This window comes from Choloepus didactylus, chromosome 1 (genome assembly GCF_015220235.1).
Source record: "Choloepus didactylus isolate mChoDid1 chromosome 1, mChoDid1.pri, whole genome shotgun sequence".
Taxonomy (NCBI): domain Eukaryota; kingdom Metazoa; phylum Chordata; class Mammalia; order Pilosa; family Megalonychidae; genus Choloepus; species Choloepus didactylus.
In genome coordinates this window covers 220454934-220473649 of record NC_051307.1, presented here as the reverse complement: position 1 = coordinate 220473649, position 18716 = coordinate 220454934, and the positions used below count along the sequence as shown (strand labels likewise).

General features: G+C 42.2%; 1 protein-coding gene across 2 annotated transcripts in view; it reads left to right on the top strand.

The window, feature by feature from the left end:
- Window positions 1-6354: 6354 nt before the first annotated feature.
- LRIG1 (leucine rich repeats and immunoglobulin like domains 1) overlaps window positions 6355-18716 on the top strand; it is a 123663-nt gene continuing 111301 nt past the window's right edge. For both annotated transcript variants that reach the window (XM_037799929.1, XM_037799927.1), the window contains exon 1: window positions 6355-7207. In XM_037799929.1, the coding sequence (XP_037655857.1) occupies window positions 6993-7207 (215 nt within the window). In that variant the 5' untranslated portion in view covers window positions 6355-6992. The remainder of the gene's footprint in view (window positions 7208-18716) is intronic.

Sequence of the window (18716 nt, the reverse complement as noted above, 5' to 3'; positions counted from 1 at the left end):
CTATCCCTAGTGAGGTATCCTACACTTCTTCTAATGACAGCTCACAGTTGAAAGAGGGTGAGAATTTAAGGTGGGAGGCTCAGAACCAGCACTTTGTCTCTCCCACCACATTCTGTTGGTCAAACAAGTCACAGGGCCGGACTGGATTCGAGGAGGAAGGAGACATAGAGTCCACCTCCTGATGGGAGAAATTGTTGGCAGCCATCTTTTCAGATGGTTAACCTACACACTTGCCTTCTCCAAATCTTACCCAGTTAACACCCTTCAAATATGAATTGTTTTGGGAGGTCTGGTGACTAGACAAAGACTTTTCTTTGATTTATATCATCTAATCCAGGAAGAGTGTCAGAACTCCCCCAGGGAAATAAGGATATTTAAATGGTTATCTGAAGAATGTAGCTCATGGATAAAAATGACAGTGAAAAGCATATAATATGTGTCTGTCTGTATGTTTATGATAAATTTGAAATGTGTCATAAACCCAATGATCCTTTTGGAAACAAATATAACAGGCCATAAAATTCTCAAATGCTTCTTATTAGTCTGACTGTATCTCAAAGAAAAAGAGAGTTGAATGGCACGAGATGCTTTTACCAAACCACTTCTCATGGGCAACAGATGTTTTGAATGCTCCTCCATTTAGGGACAATAATGCCAACCACATGCTTGCCTTTATTTTTGAAATTATTTTATTAAGGGCTTGTGAAAATATGGAAAATGTAAAACACACACACACAAGCACATAAAAATACATAAAGCACAAAGAGCCTGCTCTGTCCGCATGGTGGTGATGGAGGAAACAGTTGTATGAGGTGCATGTGTGGTATACACACAGTGACCCCCAGTGCTTCTCAATCTTTACATGTGCAAACGAATCGCCTGGGACCTTATTAAAGGCATATTCTCATCCAGTGCTTCTGGGGCAGCATCAGAGAGTCTACATTTCTAACAAGCTTCCGGGAGATGCTGATGCTACTGGTCCACAGATTTGAACAGCAAGCATGTATTAGCTAGGGAAGGCAGTATGCTTGATAAGTCTTCTTCATGGAGCAGAAGGGCTTAGTCAGCAAATATTGCCTCTGTGCCTACCAAGTGCCTGGAACTGTGCTAGGCCATAGGGATTCCGAGAGAGAACTAAGACCCAGGCTCTGAACTTAATGAGCCTTAATTTCTTTGGAAGGAGAAATATATGTGGAAAATAATCGAAACAGAAACTGACAAGAGAGGGTGTATCTCTGTAATGGGTTAAGTGTGAGCACAGATTTTGATTCCTGACTCACTATGAACTAGGAGGTGCCTTGGGCAAGTCAGTTGGTCTCAGAGTCTCAGTTTCTTCATCTATGAAATGGTGATTTTTATGGTACTTACCACCCAGAATTATTAGTTACTTCAGGGAAATTAAGCCAAGCCATAATGGGAAAAATGCCTAGCACATGGCAAGTGCTCAGTAATTATCAACCATTATTATTATATGTGCAGCCGTGTATGGTGGAAAAAAGGTCAATATGTTTATTTTTAAAATGATAGCTTATTAATCATAGAGGAAATTTGAGAAAGCTATTAGTATTTGTGGAAAAGGAAAGAAATTGTAGCCAATTTTGACAATATCTCTAAGAAAGAGGCATTATGATACATCCCACAGCCTTATACTGAATGATATATGAGATGGTGGTTGAGATGAAACTTTGATCCAAGGTTCTATTTATTCCTGACTCTGTGCAACCTTGGGAAAATCATTTAACCTCAGTTTTCTCATCTATAAAGTGGGAACAATGACAACCATCATATTCGAAATTTATGAGGATCACGTGTCATAATGACTCTTTGGTGTCCACAGAGCTGTCTTGGAATCTTGGTCCTGTCACTTATTAGCTTGTGTGATCTTAAGCATCTTTCGTAACTCCTATCTTTAGGGGATTTGGGGGAAATCTAACGAAAAATGTTTATAAAGCACTCAGCAAAGAGACAGACACAGAGTAAGTGCCCAGTAAAAAATAGCAGCAGTTATGATATGTAATTGCTTTGAGAAATATAAGATATATGACTTCATGAAGATTATTATTTTAAGTTGAGCTAAATGTGCTGTTCTTTATATACAAGTAAAGTGTTGCTTCTAAGTTCCTGGTAGTAATGCATACACTTTGATTCGTTTTTGTCTCACTCACATGCCACTCCAAGAGACAACTAGTAAGGCAGCAGATTGGGGGTGAGAGGTGCAGTGTCTGGCGATGACATAATTAGCCCATTCCTTTATCAGTGGTGCTAAGAGGCTACCTTTTTACTCTGACCGTCACTCCAGAATCTCAGAATTTTGAAAAAGCTTATAGCTTTGGTAAATGGTTTCTTTATCCTTTCAGTGAACCACTTAAAATTGGAATTTCACAAGACAAGGACAAGTGTCCAGGTTCTAACTTGTAGTAGTAGTAGATTCCATAGATTTTTGGCCCTTGATCGATGCTGCTTTCTGGGGCATGGGTGGTGGGGTGGTGGGTAGGGTTTGTCGCTATGACAGTTACAGCTGAGCTGCAGGTATCAACCATTCCCACAATCGTGGTTTGGCACTGAGCAGGCATTAACTGATATTCTAATAGCCAGAGATTTTCCCGCAAAGGAAAATGTTGAACTGGGGGACAGAGAGAGCTCAGAGTTGTCTCTTTCTTATATCCCATCCCTAGGCTTACTAGCTTCCTCTCTTAACCTTCTCCACCAATCCATCTCCTTGACAAGATTATTGCGAGGAAGGAGTTAATGAGTACACAGCTTTATTTTCCTCGGAAGAGTGATACAACACAGGCTCAGAGCAGGGCTGTCATCACCCTACAAGTCTTCAGGGGTTTTATAGGTAATTATTAACCCTTTGTGATCTTCCTGGGAGAAAAAACCTCTATGCTAAAGGAACCTATTAAGATTTTCCATCGATAGTATATAGAAATGAACTACCAGTTTTTCAGAGTAAATTCAGTAGTGCCTTAATAATTAAATCTTATGTTTAGGTTGCCCTAAAGAGTTTATAAAGCCCCTCGTGTCCTTTATCTAAATGGATCCTTTCCTTAACTCACTTAGCACCCAGGTTAGAAGTATCATGATCCCTGCTTTTCATTTGAGAAAACTGAGACTTAAAGAAAGGAAATGGCCAGTCAAGGATTTCATGGGTAATAAGGCCTGATTAGAACCCAGGCCTTCTGAATGCTATCCTGGTGCTCTTTTAATGTACTGAACATAATGTAAAATCTCTTCTAATGTTGAGAAAGCACCTTTGAATCTCAGCATTTGTTAAAACCATCAATTATCACCACCAAGAACTGTAGCAAACTGCCACAATTCAGTCCCATGGAAGTGGGATCAACCTTCTTTCTTATTATTTTGTCATTTCCTTCTTTCCTAATTATTGGTGGTTTCAGGCTATTTAGATTTGGCATTCTTCTCTTTCATTGTGTTTAGGATGATTACCTGTCAGGGCTTCTATATTTAAGAGACGTCTGCAGTGATTCTCTTTGGTGATTTCATTGCACGCTGGTCCTGGGTTTGGGCTCTGTTAGATTAAAACAAACTGGGAAGGAATAAATACCTATTTAAAATTGTGATAGTGTCAGTGAAGGAAGATGAGGGATCCTCGTGCCCAAATCAGTTGTTGCTTAGTGCTGAATGGACCAAGACTTGCTCTTTTGTAAGTGCTGCATGGACTTAGATTCCCTTGCTTTTTTGGGGGTGTGGGGCAGGGCTCAGGCCTCCCTGATCTTATGTTGTGTCCACAGTTGAATTCTCCCCTGAGCTTGACAGAACTGCTCTCCAAGCCCACGCTCTCATTTCAATCACAAGCAGGTTGCTAGCATGTGGGCAAATTTCCATACGTGGTACGGGGAGCAGACATGACTTCATGCTCTGCTGTAGACAAGGGAAACTGCCAAGGCTCAGGCGCCCAGTATCCCTGTGCTCCTCAGTGCGGATTTCAGCTTTGGAATCCTCCCCTCTTGCTTCATGGTAACCAGACCACAGGGGATGCTTTAGATTTGTGGTCACACCCTTACCTTGCAGATTCTCAAATTCTATTTTCCAGAACTCCAGTGTCCCAAAGAAGATCTCACAAATGTACCCACAAGCATTTGGAAAACATTTTGCACTAAATATCCATTTTACAGTACTAGGAATGAAAAAAAAAACAACACACAGCTGAAGGATAATTTTAGTTTGGCCTCTCAAGAGGTTCAAAAAGTTCAATTTGTTTTTTCTGCAAATTCTGTTTGAAATTTTGGCAGTGGGGGTGGGGGGAGGATCTGACAGATTATTTTATAGAAACGTTCATGAGTATTCTGCATTAAATTACTGTTTCATGTTCTGTGGTCTTGAAAAATTTAAGAAAACTGACATAGAGGATTTCATAAATTTGGAGTCCTTTAAGTTTCATTCCTCCTCCTCCTTCTTCTTTTCATACTTACTATTATTTTACCAAAGGCATTAAAAGCAAAGAGATGTATTTCTTCTTGTCCAGTCTGAAGTTGTATCTTTATGTGGATTACAAATGAAACATAAAAGCTGGTTAAAGCCTGGGATAAAATGGGTCAGGTGCAGCATTTTTCTGATAATGTTTCTTAGGAATCATATTTGGATTGATTTACACACATATTTAAGCACTACTTTGGGCATCACTGCTGAGATCATGCAAAAAAATTATAAAAAAAAATGAGGCACCATTATTTGATAGCATGAAGAACAGAAGAAGGGGGAAGGAAGAGGGAGAAAAGGGGGAGAAGAAGAAAGGAAACCAGTGATCACTTGACTACCAAACAATTTTGGTTAAAGAAGAATACATTTTGTACATTGCAATTAAAGCAAATGCCTTAGAATGTATAAGAACGGGAACAAAAGCCCTTTTTAATTTTTTGCTTTATCTTCATGAGGTACATCTCCTACTGTCCATTTCCATAAGATCATCAGATTTAATTCGCTTCAGCAAATGCTTTTCAACTGACAACCTGGGTGGTTATGTTGGAAACTTGCATGCTCTTGGGAAGGGATATGAGATACTTCAAAACCAAAATGCCCAGAGGGGCGGCTACATATTACAATGCTCATCTTTTCCTTTTTTCACAAAATGTGTGTGTAAAAGCGTCCTACTATTTTGATGCAATGTCAGAACACATGGCTACTATGTTCTGATCCGTAAGAGCCAAAGTTAGAAGCCTTTAAACCATTATTATTTCTTCTTTTACTCTGTTTCTTTTAGGCATACTCTGTGGCTTCTTGAAAACCAGTCTTAAATGCTCTGATTTAAAAAAAAAAAAAAAAGGGAACTGCTTTTCTGGAGTTTTTCCAGAAGTACCCTTCTACTAACTAGGGGCAGGACAGGGTCCGCCTTGGAGATTTGGTTTCTGCAGCACACAGTCATTTTGATAACCCCATTAATCAAGGACATATTGCTGGATTTAAGATATCAAGAACAAGTCAGGAGGAGAAGGGCCACCCCTTATGAAATAACTAGGATGCCCCAATTCAGTAGCTAATGTGTGGAGTTACCCCTCACCCCCTGCAATTTTATTGAGATATATTCACATGCCATATGATAATGCCCAGTGTACAATCAATTGTTCACAGTATCATCATATAGTTGTGCATTCATCATTATAATCAGGCCTTGAACACACTCATTACTCAAAAAAGAAAAAGTAAAAATAAGAATAAAAATAAAAGTAGAAAAGAACACCCAAAACATCCTATCCCCTCCCATTATTCATTTACTTTTTGTCCCCATTTTTCTACTCATCTGTCTATACACTGGATGAAGGGAGTGTGAGCCACAAGGTTTTAAGAATCACGTGGTCAACGTGTGAACTTTTAAATCTGTCTTGATAGCTTTGTTCCTGGAAAATGGGTGCAGTTTGTTTGAAATCCACAGTCAGGTTTGCAGCCTTGGGGAGGAGGGAAGGAAACTTGGGGCCAGACAGCTCCTAAGAGAGGCCGTTGCCCTCTTAACCAACTTTCTCTTCTCCTTTAGATTCCTTAACTCTCCTGCCCCAAGCCGGTGTCCCCTTCCCCACTAACAGACTGCACGTCCCCTTTAAGTGGCGGGGGACGTCCCTCCTCCCTTCTCCTCCCAATCCCCCGCCCTTCACACCTCGGGTGGGAAAAGAGGGTTGGGGGCGGGGTGGCCGGCGAGGCGGGAGGGGCGGGATCTTGGTGAGTGTTCCAATAGACCTCGAGGCTGGCCACCGTGGACCCCGGCAGCCAATGAGCAGCAGACGGGGGTGTGCGTTGCAAAGCATCCAACGTGGGCCGGCAGGCGGCCGCGGGACATGCAGCGGAGGGGGTGTGTGCGGGCGCGGGGTCGGGGGCGGAGCCTGGGGGATCCGCTCGGGTTGGGCCGTGGGGAGGCTCGCGGCAAGCCGCTGATTGTTCCTGCCGCGAGGTCGGCGGGGCTCGCGTAGCGCAGGGGAGTTATGTGGAGCCCGTGATTGCCCGCGCGCTCTGCCCGCGGCGCTGGGACAGCCAGGCTCACGGGGCACGCCGAGCGGGGGCGGCCGTGTCGGCCAGCTCCGGAACTGCAGCTCTGCGCACCTAGCCGAGAGGAAGATGCCCGCGGGTGCCGAGCTCAGGCTGCGAAGCTGAGCGCCTTCCTCCCTGCAGCGGCAGCAGCACCGCCTTCGGCTGGTGGCGGCACTTGGCGTCCGCCGGGACTCCGGAGCCAGTCCGGAGCGCAGCGAGAGGACGAGGAGCGTCGGCCGAGCATCCCTCGCCTGGATTCGTGGGGTTCGCAGCGAGCGCGGGCGGGTCGGCCCGGATGGGCGCACGATTCGCGGCCCCCGCCGGACGCTGCGGAGCGGCCGGGGCACCGGGGGCCCGCTGAGCGCTGCTGCCGCGGACAGAACTTGTGCCAGAGGCCATGTCCCGGCGCGGAGTCTAGTGCCGAACGGAGCCCCCGCGGGCCTGCTCGCGTCTGCGACCGCCCGGGACCTCTCAACCCCCTCGCCCGGAGTTCGCAGCGCGCTCCAGACAAGATGGCGCGGCCGGCCTGGGGAGTGTTCGGGGCCCCGCGCCGTTCGCCTTGCCTTCTCCTGTGGCTGCTGCTGGTTTGGCTGGAGCCGGCGACGACTGTGGCCGGCCTGCGGGCGCCCTGCGCCGCCGCCTGCGCTTGCGCTGGGGACTCGCTGGACTGCGGCGGGCGCGGGCTGGCGGCGCTGCCCCGGGACCTGCCCGCCTGGACGCAGAGCCTGTGAGTGTCGCCCTTTCCTCCCTCCACTGTCACTTGGGGACAGGGCGGCGGGGGCTCTTATCTGGGAAACGGGTGCGAATTGGGAGTCGCTTGTGTGGAGTTATGTGGGCTGGGAAACTTAGCGTGGGGTCGCGGAGGTGAGACCGTGCGTGGGGTTCTGAGGGGAGAAGGCGTGCGTGTGGGTCTCAGAGGTGGGATCTTGTGTGGGGATCCGAAGGGAGAGAGCGTGCCTCGTGGGGGGTCTGGAGGTGAGCTAGCGTGCTTTGTAGGGACGGGCTGGAAGCTAGACCGGGAGTGGGAGTCTGGAGGTGAGAGAATGTGAGTGTAGAGTGTGGAAGTACGCGGGTGGTATATGTGTGTGTGCGGTATACTTCTGAAGGGGGGGAAAGTGTGAGGATTTGCGGGTGTTTCTTTTCTAACTCTCCTGTGACCCGGTTCTTTAGGGTCTGAGTTCTTTGGTCTTCCTGTGAGTAATGAATGAAGATGACTCTTGGTTCCCGTCTTCAATTTACATTATTTATTTGTGTGAGTGTGTGTGTAGCCGCGTCCTGATCCCTGCGGATCCTGGTGGCCGGATTTGTCTCTGGCCAAGGCAGCAGGCAGCCTTCCCCGAAGGACGTTTCAGACTAGGGGGCTTTGAGAATGCTTTGAGATCTCTGACTCATGGGAGTTTGTTCTTTCCCACCTGGTTGGCATTTTAGGGAACTGCATGCCAGACCTTTCCTGTCTGTTCCCTAGGACCACATTCGTTGTGAGGACCCTGTGGGATGGAACTCCCCCCTCGGTGTTTCTCCTCTATAAATGGTGCAGCTTAGTTTTAGAGTAGTGCTACTTCAAGAGAGGGTGCCTGAGACTTGGTTGATTTAAGCAGAGTTTGTTTCATCTCTTTCAAGGTTCTTTTCTGTGCTATCAGGATTTTGGCCTTACCCAGCCAAGTTAAAGTCTTCTGTCAGGATTTTGTGGGCCCCTTCTTACAGGATATCTGGAAGGAAGAAATTATGTTAGAACTTAGAAGCAGCACAGCAATAATCCCAGGCATGACATTCACTGTTTTAAAAAACAAAACTGGTGACACAAGTCTTAACCATCACCTGTGGCTTGATCTACAAAAATGTGGTCTGGTCCTAAAGCTCTTCTAACTCAGACCGTGCTACACACTGCTTAATGAACAAGTGCTAGAAAGTTCTAAAGCTGGTGAGGATTTTGACACAGGTGGTGCTAGGAGATAAGTGCTAGGAGAAGGAGCCCAGCATTGACATTAAGTAGTAGTTTATTTAGTTGAGGCAGTCTGGGATATTGTAGTTTTTCCTTTACATACCCTTGAGGTAGGGTTTTTTTTTTAATGAATCATGTGGGCAGAATCAGAATAACTTCTTAAAGTGTTCACCTGTTAGAAGAGTGACTCCCCATGCCATGCATCAGTGCCATTGTGGGGAAGGCACTTAGTTCAGAAGCTGTGACTTCCAGGAGAGGACAGGGTGTCCTCTTATTTGCGCTTTCATATGGTCACATGATTCACTTTGCCTTGCTCTTTAATTTTTGGAGCAAAACATACTGGTCATTTTTAGGTTTCCTGTTGCCTCGTATTGACATTTTATATGGCATAAATACCTTTTAAATTATAATGTTTTCTCTTTTACTCACACGTTTGATCAATAAATACCAGATTGGGTACTTTGCTCTTCAGTTGACAAGATTACACTGATTAGTATGTTAACTGGTTAGATCCTAAGATGTGAACAGTATAACTTCTGGCTGGAATGTGGCAACAATAGTGTTCAGTACAAGATAGGTACCCTTTCAAAAATGTTATTTTAATCCTGACTAAAAAAAAACTAAGCAAGTTATTTTTTTCCTAGACTTCTGATTTCTCAATTTAAACCTTTAGTCTTATTCTGAATTTTGCATATGGATATTTATATGGCTTAATTTCCTGGCTGTGATTCAGCAAGCCTTCAGGGTCTCTGTATGTAATTTAATAAAAATATCTTGCAGTTTCACTAAGTTCACAACCTCTAGGTCCATTGCGTCTAGAAAATCCTTTATAACCCCATGAACTAGATTTACTACAGCTGGTTCAAACAATTTCAGGCTGTGGGTTTGAGATAGCAGGGGAGCCTGTTGCCTCTTTTTTGGCTTTTGTAAACAGTGTATCACATTTTGGAGATGCTTCTGGGGCTAGCATAAGAAAAATAGAATTTTTTAATAGGGAATGTAAATGCAGTTTGAATGGAAGAAATCGAGGGGAGTAGATGGGAAAATATGTTCATTCCTGGGACCTGAGGCTAACTTGTACAGCATAGTAACTTATAGTAGTTGAGCCATAACTGAGACTCTCATCCCATTACGTAGGTGACACTGGCATGGTCCAGCCAGCACTTTCATAAATAGCACCCAGCACTGCCAAGCCTTATTCCAACTTCCCAGAACTTTGGAAGAAGTTGAACTTCTTCGAACTCAGATGTTTGCTTTCTTTGAGATTAGTTTTGAGCGTGTGCCTTCAGAGGCTGCTTAAGAAGTGTTAAACGCAATTTACCTTAGACTCTTACTTATGGCATAGATTTGAGCACAGTGTTTAGCCACAAAATGCTGCCAACTTCAGCATTCTGGGAGCCGAGTGATGGCCTAGTGGGATTATGATGGGGAGGGCAGGCCTTAGAGGAAGAACCAACCCTGATTCTTATTTCCAGTTTGAAGGAAGGATGACATCTTTCAGAAGCAAGGAAGTTCACAAAAGGACACCAGTTGTGGTTATCTTGGGTGCTGGTGCACATTAAGATAAGTTTATTGATTTGGGTCTCTTTGTATTATGTCTCCTTATGTGTTTGCACTACCAAATCGGGTGGCTCTTACATAAAGTGGCACTTAGGATTACATTAGAAAACAAGCAGAAACCAGGGTTGCCATTGTAGTTGTAAAGCCAAGACCTTTGTCTTTCACATTTTACAGCTGTGCTCAAAGGCCCAGGTGTGCAGGGTGTTGTGAATTAAGAGTTTGGAAAATACTTCCCATCCTGTTTATGCAAATTTGATCTGAAGTGCAGGTGACCAAATTGTCCCAAAACCTAAACTGAGATTTTGATTGAGAAGTAGGTCTTGTCTGGATTTTCCTGAGTTTTCCTTTGACCCGTTTTCCTCTGTGTCTCTATTTCACTTAAGAAGGGCTAAACAGACCTCAAACATCTGATCTGTGGGAATGGGCAAAGGCTGTTTGGGATAGGCAGCATTTTAAACGTAGGGTAATGGCAGAGGAAAAATCTTTCAGGTTGGCAGTGCTTTTAGGGGAACTTTAGATTGAGTTCAGGATCCTTTTCTTTGCAACGAGTGTGGGAAGCCTGGCGTCGCTTCCCTCTTGATGGTGGACTTGTCTGTAGGTAGTTCTCTGACACCCTTTTTTTTTTTTTAATCTTCATTTTATTGAGATATATTCACATACCACGCAGTCATACATAACAAATCGTACTTTCGATTGTTTACAGTACCATTACATAGTTGTACATTCATCACCTAAATCAATCCCTGACACCTTCATTAGCACACACACAAAAATAACAAGAATAATAAGAGTGAAAAAGAGCAATTGAAGTAAAAAAGAACACTGGGTACCTTTGTCTGTTTGTTTGTTTGTTTCCTTCCCCTATTTTTCTACTCATCCATCCATAAACTAGACAAAGTGGAGTGTGGTCCTTATGGCTTTCCCAATCCCATTGTCACCCCTCATAAGCTACATTTTTATACAATTGTCTTCGAGATTCATGGGTTCTGGGTTGTAGTTTGATAGTTTCAGGTATCCACCACCAGCTACTCCAATTCTTTAGAGCCTAAGAAGGGTTGTCTATATTGTGCATAAGAGTGCCCACCAGAGTGACCTCTCGGCTCCTTTTGGAATCTCTCTGCCACTGAAGCTTATTTCATTTCCTTTCACGTCCCCCTTTTGGTCAAGAAGATGTTCTCCGTCTCACGATGCCAGGTGTACATTCCTCCCCGGGAGTCATATTCCACGTTGCCAGGGAGATTCACTCCCCTGGACTGACACCCTTTTTGAGTAAGGGGAGTTCTCTGGCAAATGAAATTGGTTGCCTTGAGAGATGGGCACATTATTTAAGTCACTCCAATATGAAATTATGGCCGTAAAATCTAATATTTGAGTACTGTGAAATTAGGAAGTGCCCAGAGGCTCCCAGGATGCAACAGAAATTAACTTCATATTGACACACAGTGTACCTCTTGCCTTTAGGATCTTTCAGAATTGTTCCTGCTGCCCCCTTTTGTAAGGGATTCTTTTTTTTTTTTTAATTTAAAGTGTGTTCATTCCTTCCGATAATTACATTTGGTGACTAGATTTCACACCTTTGGAAACTGGAACGTATTATTGGCATTGATTCTTGGGAATGTGTCGGAAAAGATGAAGAAAAGTCACTGTTGGCCCACATCTCATCCTCTTGGCAGTCCAGGGGAGCTGATTCCTAGAGGATGTTCCTGTCTCCACTGCAGACTGAAGGTTTCCTTCCCTCCAGTGTTAAGTACTTTGCCCTCCATGCAGTCCTCACTGGCCACGCCCCAGCTGACCGTTCTCTCCCTCATACACCGTGCTCACAATGAAAGAGCCTCTCCCCCATTTTACAGTGGTGTCTCCTTGGCGCTAAGTCTTTACAGCATCCTCTCTTTAAGGGTGGATAGGCATGTGAGAGCACTAGGGTTTTGTGTGACTTACCATGCACCTGGTCCAGTTCTGTGCACCTGCTAAAGCCCTGAAGTTCTGCTAGATTGGAAAGGCAGGAAGGAGGTTGTTTAAAATAGCCTGTAGTTATTTAAAAAGTGACATCCATAGGGGAGGGAACTCCAGAAAAAGAATTCATTGAATTCAAACTTACATTAAGCAATGAAGGATGTTGGCTATACCGGGTCTTTTCTTCTTTTCATTTCTTTAAAACTTAAAGGGATTCCTCTGACTTACCCCATAGATTGAAGGATGTTACATTTCATAAGCAAACCTAACTTTCAACTCTTTTGAAAGAGGTTGGTGACATATACTCACAGGGAACCTTTCCTCTCCTCAGCGCCTGCAATTTGAAACGCTGGGGGTCTTTTAAAAGCAAAGGAGACTCTAGGCTGTGTTAATATTCAGGGCTGTTTACAAAGGATGCAGTTTCAAAGGCTGAAGGCATTGTCTTGAGACTGGAGGGAGAAGGAGTAGAAGAAAAGTTCCCAGGCAGAGGAGGGGAAATATTTAAAAATTGCCAGAGTTCACTGGCCTGTGGGAAATTCAGGGGCCATTAGTGTTATTTTTTTATGGCTTAAGCATGACATTGAGCCTATGGGATCTGCCTTCCGCGTGGTAGTTCATGTTATATGTCAGTGATATGGTCATTTGCCTTTTTAAAAAATTTTGTTTCAGATTTTAAACTGTGAGATGAGTAAGAAATTCAGATCTGTTCTTACCTCAGCAAAGAAATGGAGTTTTGAAGGTCAGTGATTAAAATTTTCACAGTAGCTTACACCCCAGAACCTGCAGTTATTTTTTTTGCACAAAGAATTTTATATAACTGCAGAGTTTAGGATAGCAACCCAGAGTGACCACTTACCTGACTGGGACTGACAAATTTTCTGCAGAAGGACTTGCAACATGGCCATTGTCATTAAGCAAAATGGATAAGATTGCAGGAAAAAAAAAAAAAAAAAGGCAGATTGTAGATGGTCTAATTGGAAGCTGCCAATTTGTATCTAGGTTTTTGTTTTTTTTTTCAATGGTTGGGGGAAAGCAGTAAGCTTGTGAATTTTTCTTACCCAAAGGCTTTATGTGTTTCAACATTGTTATATTTTAGATAATTTAATACTTCATGTGTGGTTTTTGTCTGAGTATTTTATGCATAGTCTTCTCAAACACCAGTTTATAAGATAAATCTGTTTATGAAAAGCATTCCATTAAAAAAAAGTTGTTTCTCCATTTTCCTGCATTTCACACTCATTGTTTCCTGCCTTTATTCTCTAATTCCTCAAATCGGCATTCACTGGCAAACTGTGCCCCCCACCCCCACGTTTGGGTTGTTGATTGGGAAAAAGAGTAGGTGAGTGTGACTCTTTCTTCACTTTTACTCCGTTGAATATACTGGTGCCCTCATCCCTGGGTGATCACACCCATCTCATACCCTTCACTATGTAATAGTGATCAAGGGATTGAAAGTTATTTTAGGGTCCATCCCTGGTTCTGCCCCTCTACAAAGTTTGGGGTGAGTCTCTTCATTTCTGAATAGGGGAGCATAATATTCTGTCTTATGGCTGCTGTGAAAACACAGTTACATGATGCATCTGTTTAGCCCAGTTCCTTAATGTGTGTTGATCAATTTAATGATTTCTGGAACACAATTTGGATTGGAGGTTAAGCCCAAATTTTGTGTCATCTCTTATGGTCGGTCTTCCCAAGGCAGATTTCCTGGAGACAGAAGATTTCCTGAGGAAAACTTACTTTTCTGATATGAAGGACTCTTTTAGGGGCGGGAGCATGGCTGAGCTCACAACCCAAGCAGCCTTCTCTTATAAAGTTGGTTGTGATGTGAATCAAGTAAGACAAAGAAAACTGCATGTGCCCTTGGGAATCGCAGACTAACAAGGCAGGAAAGGCGGGGCACTATGAACAGTTGCAGCAAATTATACAATTAGCAAAAATTATTGAGGTGGTTTATAAATGTATTCCAGTTGTGCAAATACTTCTGCCTATTTAGCATTATCCTCTTGGGAAGGAGGCAGGGGAGTGAGAGACCCTTAAACTAATAATTTTATCCTCTTATTTCCCAGGGTTTTATTGAAATCGAGCCCCACCAAGATGCAGGAGCCCCTCTCAGTTAATAGCTTGGAAAAATGCAGGTGTGCTCTTCCAAACAGGTTAGGTTACAGACTTTGGGCCCGGTTGAATCCTGCGCTGTGTCCACTTCTCTTGGAAAAAAAAAACTTAAGGGAGGAGGAGGTGTGAGGGAGAAGGAAGTTTGTATGTGGAGAGCAGGACAGCTTTCACATTTTTAAATTGTTTTGGTCTGATTACAATCATATGATAACTTTCTACGGAATACAGGGTGGTGAGCACACAGGGTCTTTTGAGAAATCTACAAGAATGTGACCTGAAAAGCCGTTTACTGTTTGCTGTTGCTCCTTCTGCACCTGTACCTGGGTCCTTTCCCCAGTGAAAGGCCATAATTCACAGCCTTGCCCACATGAACGGCAACGATTGTTTGTGTCTTTATTGCTATTTAATCTAGAATAACCGGTAAGGCCCATTGTGCGAACAACCAATCTGTTCATCTCTGCAAGTCCTAATACATCTTGGTTTCCTTATGAACCAGGATGCAGGTTACAATCACTGCAATTTCAGTTTGTTTTGGCAAAAGGTAGCGATCAGAGGATTTAAAGAAAGCATGGCCCCTGTCTCTTAAGTATTTTGTATTGATTATTCTTTAAACTTTTGTGGTGCACTGGTCTTTAATCGTTTATTATCTGCAGGTATTTTTAATCAAGTCTCCTTATTAGTAAGAAAAGGAATGAAATGAATGAGGGTCTGTTGCATAAGCAGAATTAGCTGGACATTGAGGAACAAGGTGGAGATAATGGAGATTCTTTTTAACTGTTTTAGAAAAATAATCTTACAAATTTATGTTCCAAGACACCTTTTGGCAGCATTTAGCAAGTGCCCCCCAACCTTTCATGTCCTTGGTGCCTTCCACCAATTTATGACTTGCTGCTCAAGTAATTTACTTATCTTGGTTGGAGCATGCATTGCACTGATAAATTCTTTAGCCCTGGGTTACCTACTTGATGATAGCCTGTTAGATACAATGAGAAGGACTGAGCATTTTTGAACTGTGGAATAGTTAGATACAATAAGAAGGACTGAGCATTTTTGAACTGTGGAATAGGTAATCTCCCTTTAGTACCAAATCTTGTAGTTCTAGCTGGCCTTGTTTGAAAGCATTTATACCTCAAGCATTAGCTCTTAGGACTGGAGAACAAGAAATTGACAAATTGGCCTCTACCTTGGTAATGATAATTACCATCTAAGAAGTAGGGTGTTGCTGACATAGCTTTTTTTCTTATAAGAGAAGATCTGAAAGACTTGATTTTTTAAAAAAATTATGAATTAATGGGACATTTGAGTGGAAGCCAGGTACTTTAAATAAACTAACACATTTCTGCCGATACAAGGTGTTTTTTCTTACCTTTTTATTATGGAGCTATCAAACATTGACACAAGTGGACAGAATAATATAGTGACCATTATGTACTCATCACCCAGCTTCAAGTCGTCATCTGCTGACCTCTCTTCTTTGATCTATGCCCCAATAGACTTCTCCCCTTCCATGTTTTTTTGGGAAGCAAATCCATTTCATCTGTTAGTGTATAGGGAAGTTTTAAGAAATGTGAATTTGAAGAACTTCAGGAAGAATTGACATTTCTGTTAAGTGTATTCTGCAAAGAGAATTTCCCAGAAGGAAATTTTGGTAAGTTTGTACATTTGTAGGCTGTTGATTGAGCACATACTGTGTGCATGCGGATGTATGTGTTCTCAGAATTGTGTGTGTATGGGAGTGGGTGATTATAAAATTCCTTTGTCCTAGAGTCCTTTGCCAAAAATGTGCATTTCTGATGAATTTCCTCTCTCCTGGTACAGCTCTTGTTTTGGATGTTTCTCTCATGCTATTAATTGTTGTTTAAAATATGTTGGTGAACAAATAAATTAGGAATGGGTCATTTTAAAAGTATTATTTCTGATACTGTTGGTTAATAGTGGGATAACCATTAGCCATTGGTTGTAGTTAAGTTGTGAGTGAATTGAGTTAACTGTTGTTTACTTTGTGAGGCCTGACCCTCCAGCTGTGGCTACTTGAGGCTGCTTTAAATAGAGTTGGAGGCACTCGGTAAGGAAACCCTCAAAAAACTAAGAACAGGCTCCCAGGATCCTCTGTGCTCGATTTAAGCCTCACACAAACTTGAAAATGCTTTTCTCCTGGTAGCTACTGAATGGTTTTGTTTTTGTAAAGGTCCATTGTTTAATTTATCCTCAGCCTGTTTCTTGGTTGGGAGGCTCCTTCAGAATAGATTTCATGCTGGTTACAGCTTAATTAGCAATCTGAATGGGAGTTACCTAGTCCTCCAAGTTCCATCCACCTCATCATCATTTATGGAATTATTTCCATATTCTGTATATGGAAATCTAATTCCATGTAGATTATGGAGTGTTCAGTGATTATAAAGGCTGTCCATCATGGCCAGGTTAAACCCATAGATATAATAAGCTTGGTTAACTTTATAATATGAAAAATAACAAGAAAGGGGATGAGCAGGTTTCCCTATACCAATAAAAGATTGTTTGAAGACCTGTTTAAAAAAATTTATAGTATGATATTTTCTTAGAAACCACCTTAAATTGGGTTTTATGTTCAGGAGAGTAGAAGCACACTCCAAGGGGTTTAAGAAAAATTTATGGGGGAAAATTACAATTGAGATATTTTGACTAGGCACTTTGGTTTTGCAAATTGGGAGAACTTCATTTCTTTCATCTAGTGTCTACCTCAGTTCGGTACCCTGATTCGGCATCATGCTTCATTTTAGTTTTCGTGTTATTTTTAATTTAAAAAGTTTTGTGTCTGTGATTTCTTCCCTCCACCTGGGGTGGTGTCAGTTTCTGGCACACAGTCTCTCAGTGCTTGCAAAACTTATAAACAGCCAGAAGAGCTCCTTGCTTCCAGGAAGTTGCTTGTTGATGCAACCAAGTGATGGATGCAAAAGCCTCAGCATGAGTGGGACAGGGTTTCCTTCTGTCTTTGGAGAAGAGGAGATCCAGAAAGCACACTGAAATGTTTTGTAGCTATTATGGTTTGCCTTATCCCAAATTCCTTGGAGTGTTTTCTCAGATTTGGTGACTATATGGGACTCTTGGCTGAGGGTCGTATGGCCTCATTGAAGGGTCTGCTTTGCCCAAGAGAAAAATCAGGAGCTCCTTTATGGAGATTCTTGTATTTTTTTCACAAGATCATTTGAAGAAATATTTAGGAATGGTTAAATTATATTCAGTTGCAAAGTGTCTTAAAATAAAGACTAGCCTACCTCAAATATTATTTACTTGGGGGCACAGGGAAATTTATAATATGCTAAGTCTTGAAGATCCGGTACATCTTTCTGGGCAGAAAAGATCCTGTTTTTTTTTCATTAGGTTTCTTAAAGGAGTTCTTGACCAAAGAAGGATTAGAAACTTGATCTAAAAGGAAAAAAAAAACTAAAGCTACAAATGTAGGAGTGTGGCAGAATGCAAAGTAACCCATGGCTGGACATCAGGAAACCCAGCTCTGCCACTGATCGGCCTTGTGACCTTGGGCTGCTCACTTAATTCCCTACCTGTAAAGGAGTATATGACCTCTACGACTTCTTGTTTTCAGATTTACAATTCTATCCCCAACTGAAGCAAAGAAGAAAATAAACTTACTGCTTTTTGGATGATATGTGAATTAATAAATTGAAAATTAAGTATAGAATTACCATATGACCTGGCAATCTCACTTCTAGGTATACACCCCATAGACTCAGAAGCAGGCATTTGAACAGATATTTGTATGTGGATGTGTGTAGCAGCATTATTTACAATTGCCAAGACATAGAAGCAACCCAAGTGTCCGTCAACAGATGAATGGATAAACAAAGTGTCATATATCCATACAATAGAATATTATTCAGTCATAAAAAAGAATGAAGTTCTGATACCTGTGACAGCATGGATGAACCTTGAAGACAATGTTGAGTGAAATAAGCCAGACACAAAAGGACAACTATAGTGTGTCTCTCTGATATGAAATAATTAGAATAAGCAAATTCATACAGTCAGAAAACGGGTTACCAGGGACTAGGGTGGAGGTAGAGAAGGGTGAGTTAATGCTTAATTGGTACAGAGTTTTTGTTTGGGATGATGGAAAAGTTTTGGTGATAGATGGTGGTGATAGTAGCACAACATGGTGAATGTAATTAACACCACTGAACTGTATATTTGAATGTGGTTAAAAAGGGAAATTTTAGGTTGTATGTATGTTACTTGAGTAAAAATTTAAAAAAACCCAACAACATGGGGAATGTACAAGACACACAGTAAACCCTAATGTAAACTATGAGCAATATAGTTATTAGTACAGTAATATTCTTTCATCAGTGTTATCATCGGTACCACACTAACACAAAGTGTTAATAATAGGGAAAATTCTGTGTATGAGGTCATGGTATATGGGAACATTGTGTTTTCTGCATGATTTTTTCTATAAACCTGCAACTTCTCTAATTAGAAAAAAAAAATTAGTAAATTGATTTGTATCTACTCTACTTACTTAAAAGTTTCTTTGCAAGTTTGGTGCTTCTGAGTGTTGTCCTCAGAATGATACCCTGGGCAGCAAAGAAAAAATAGGGTGTTTGTGGAGGAGTCTCAATTAGGGAACTTTTTGAAGGCCTTCAGATGTTATTGAAGGGGAAGGAATGCCTCA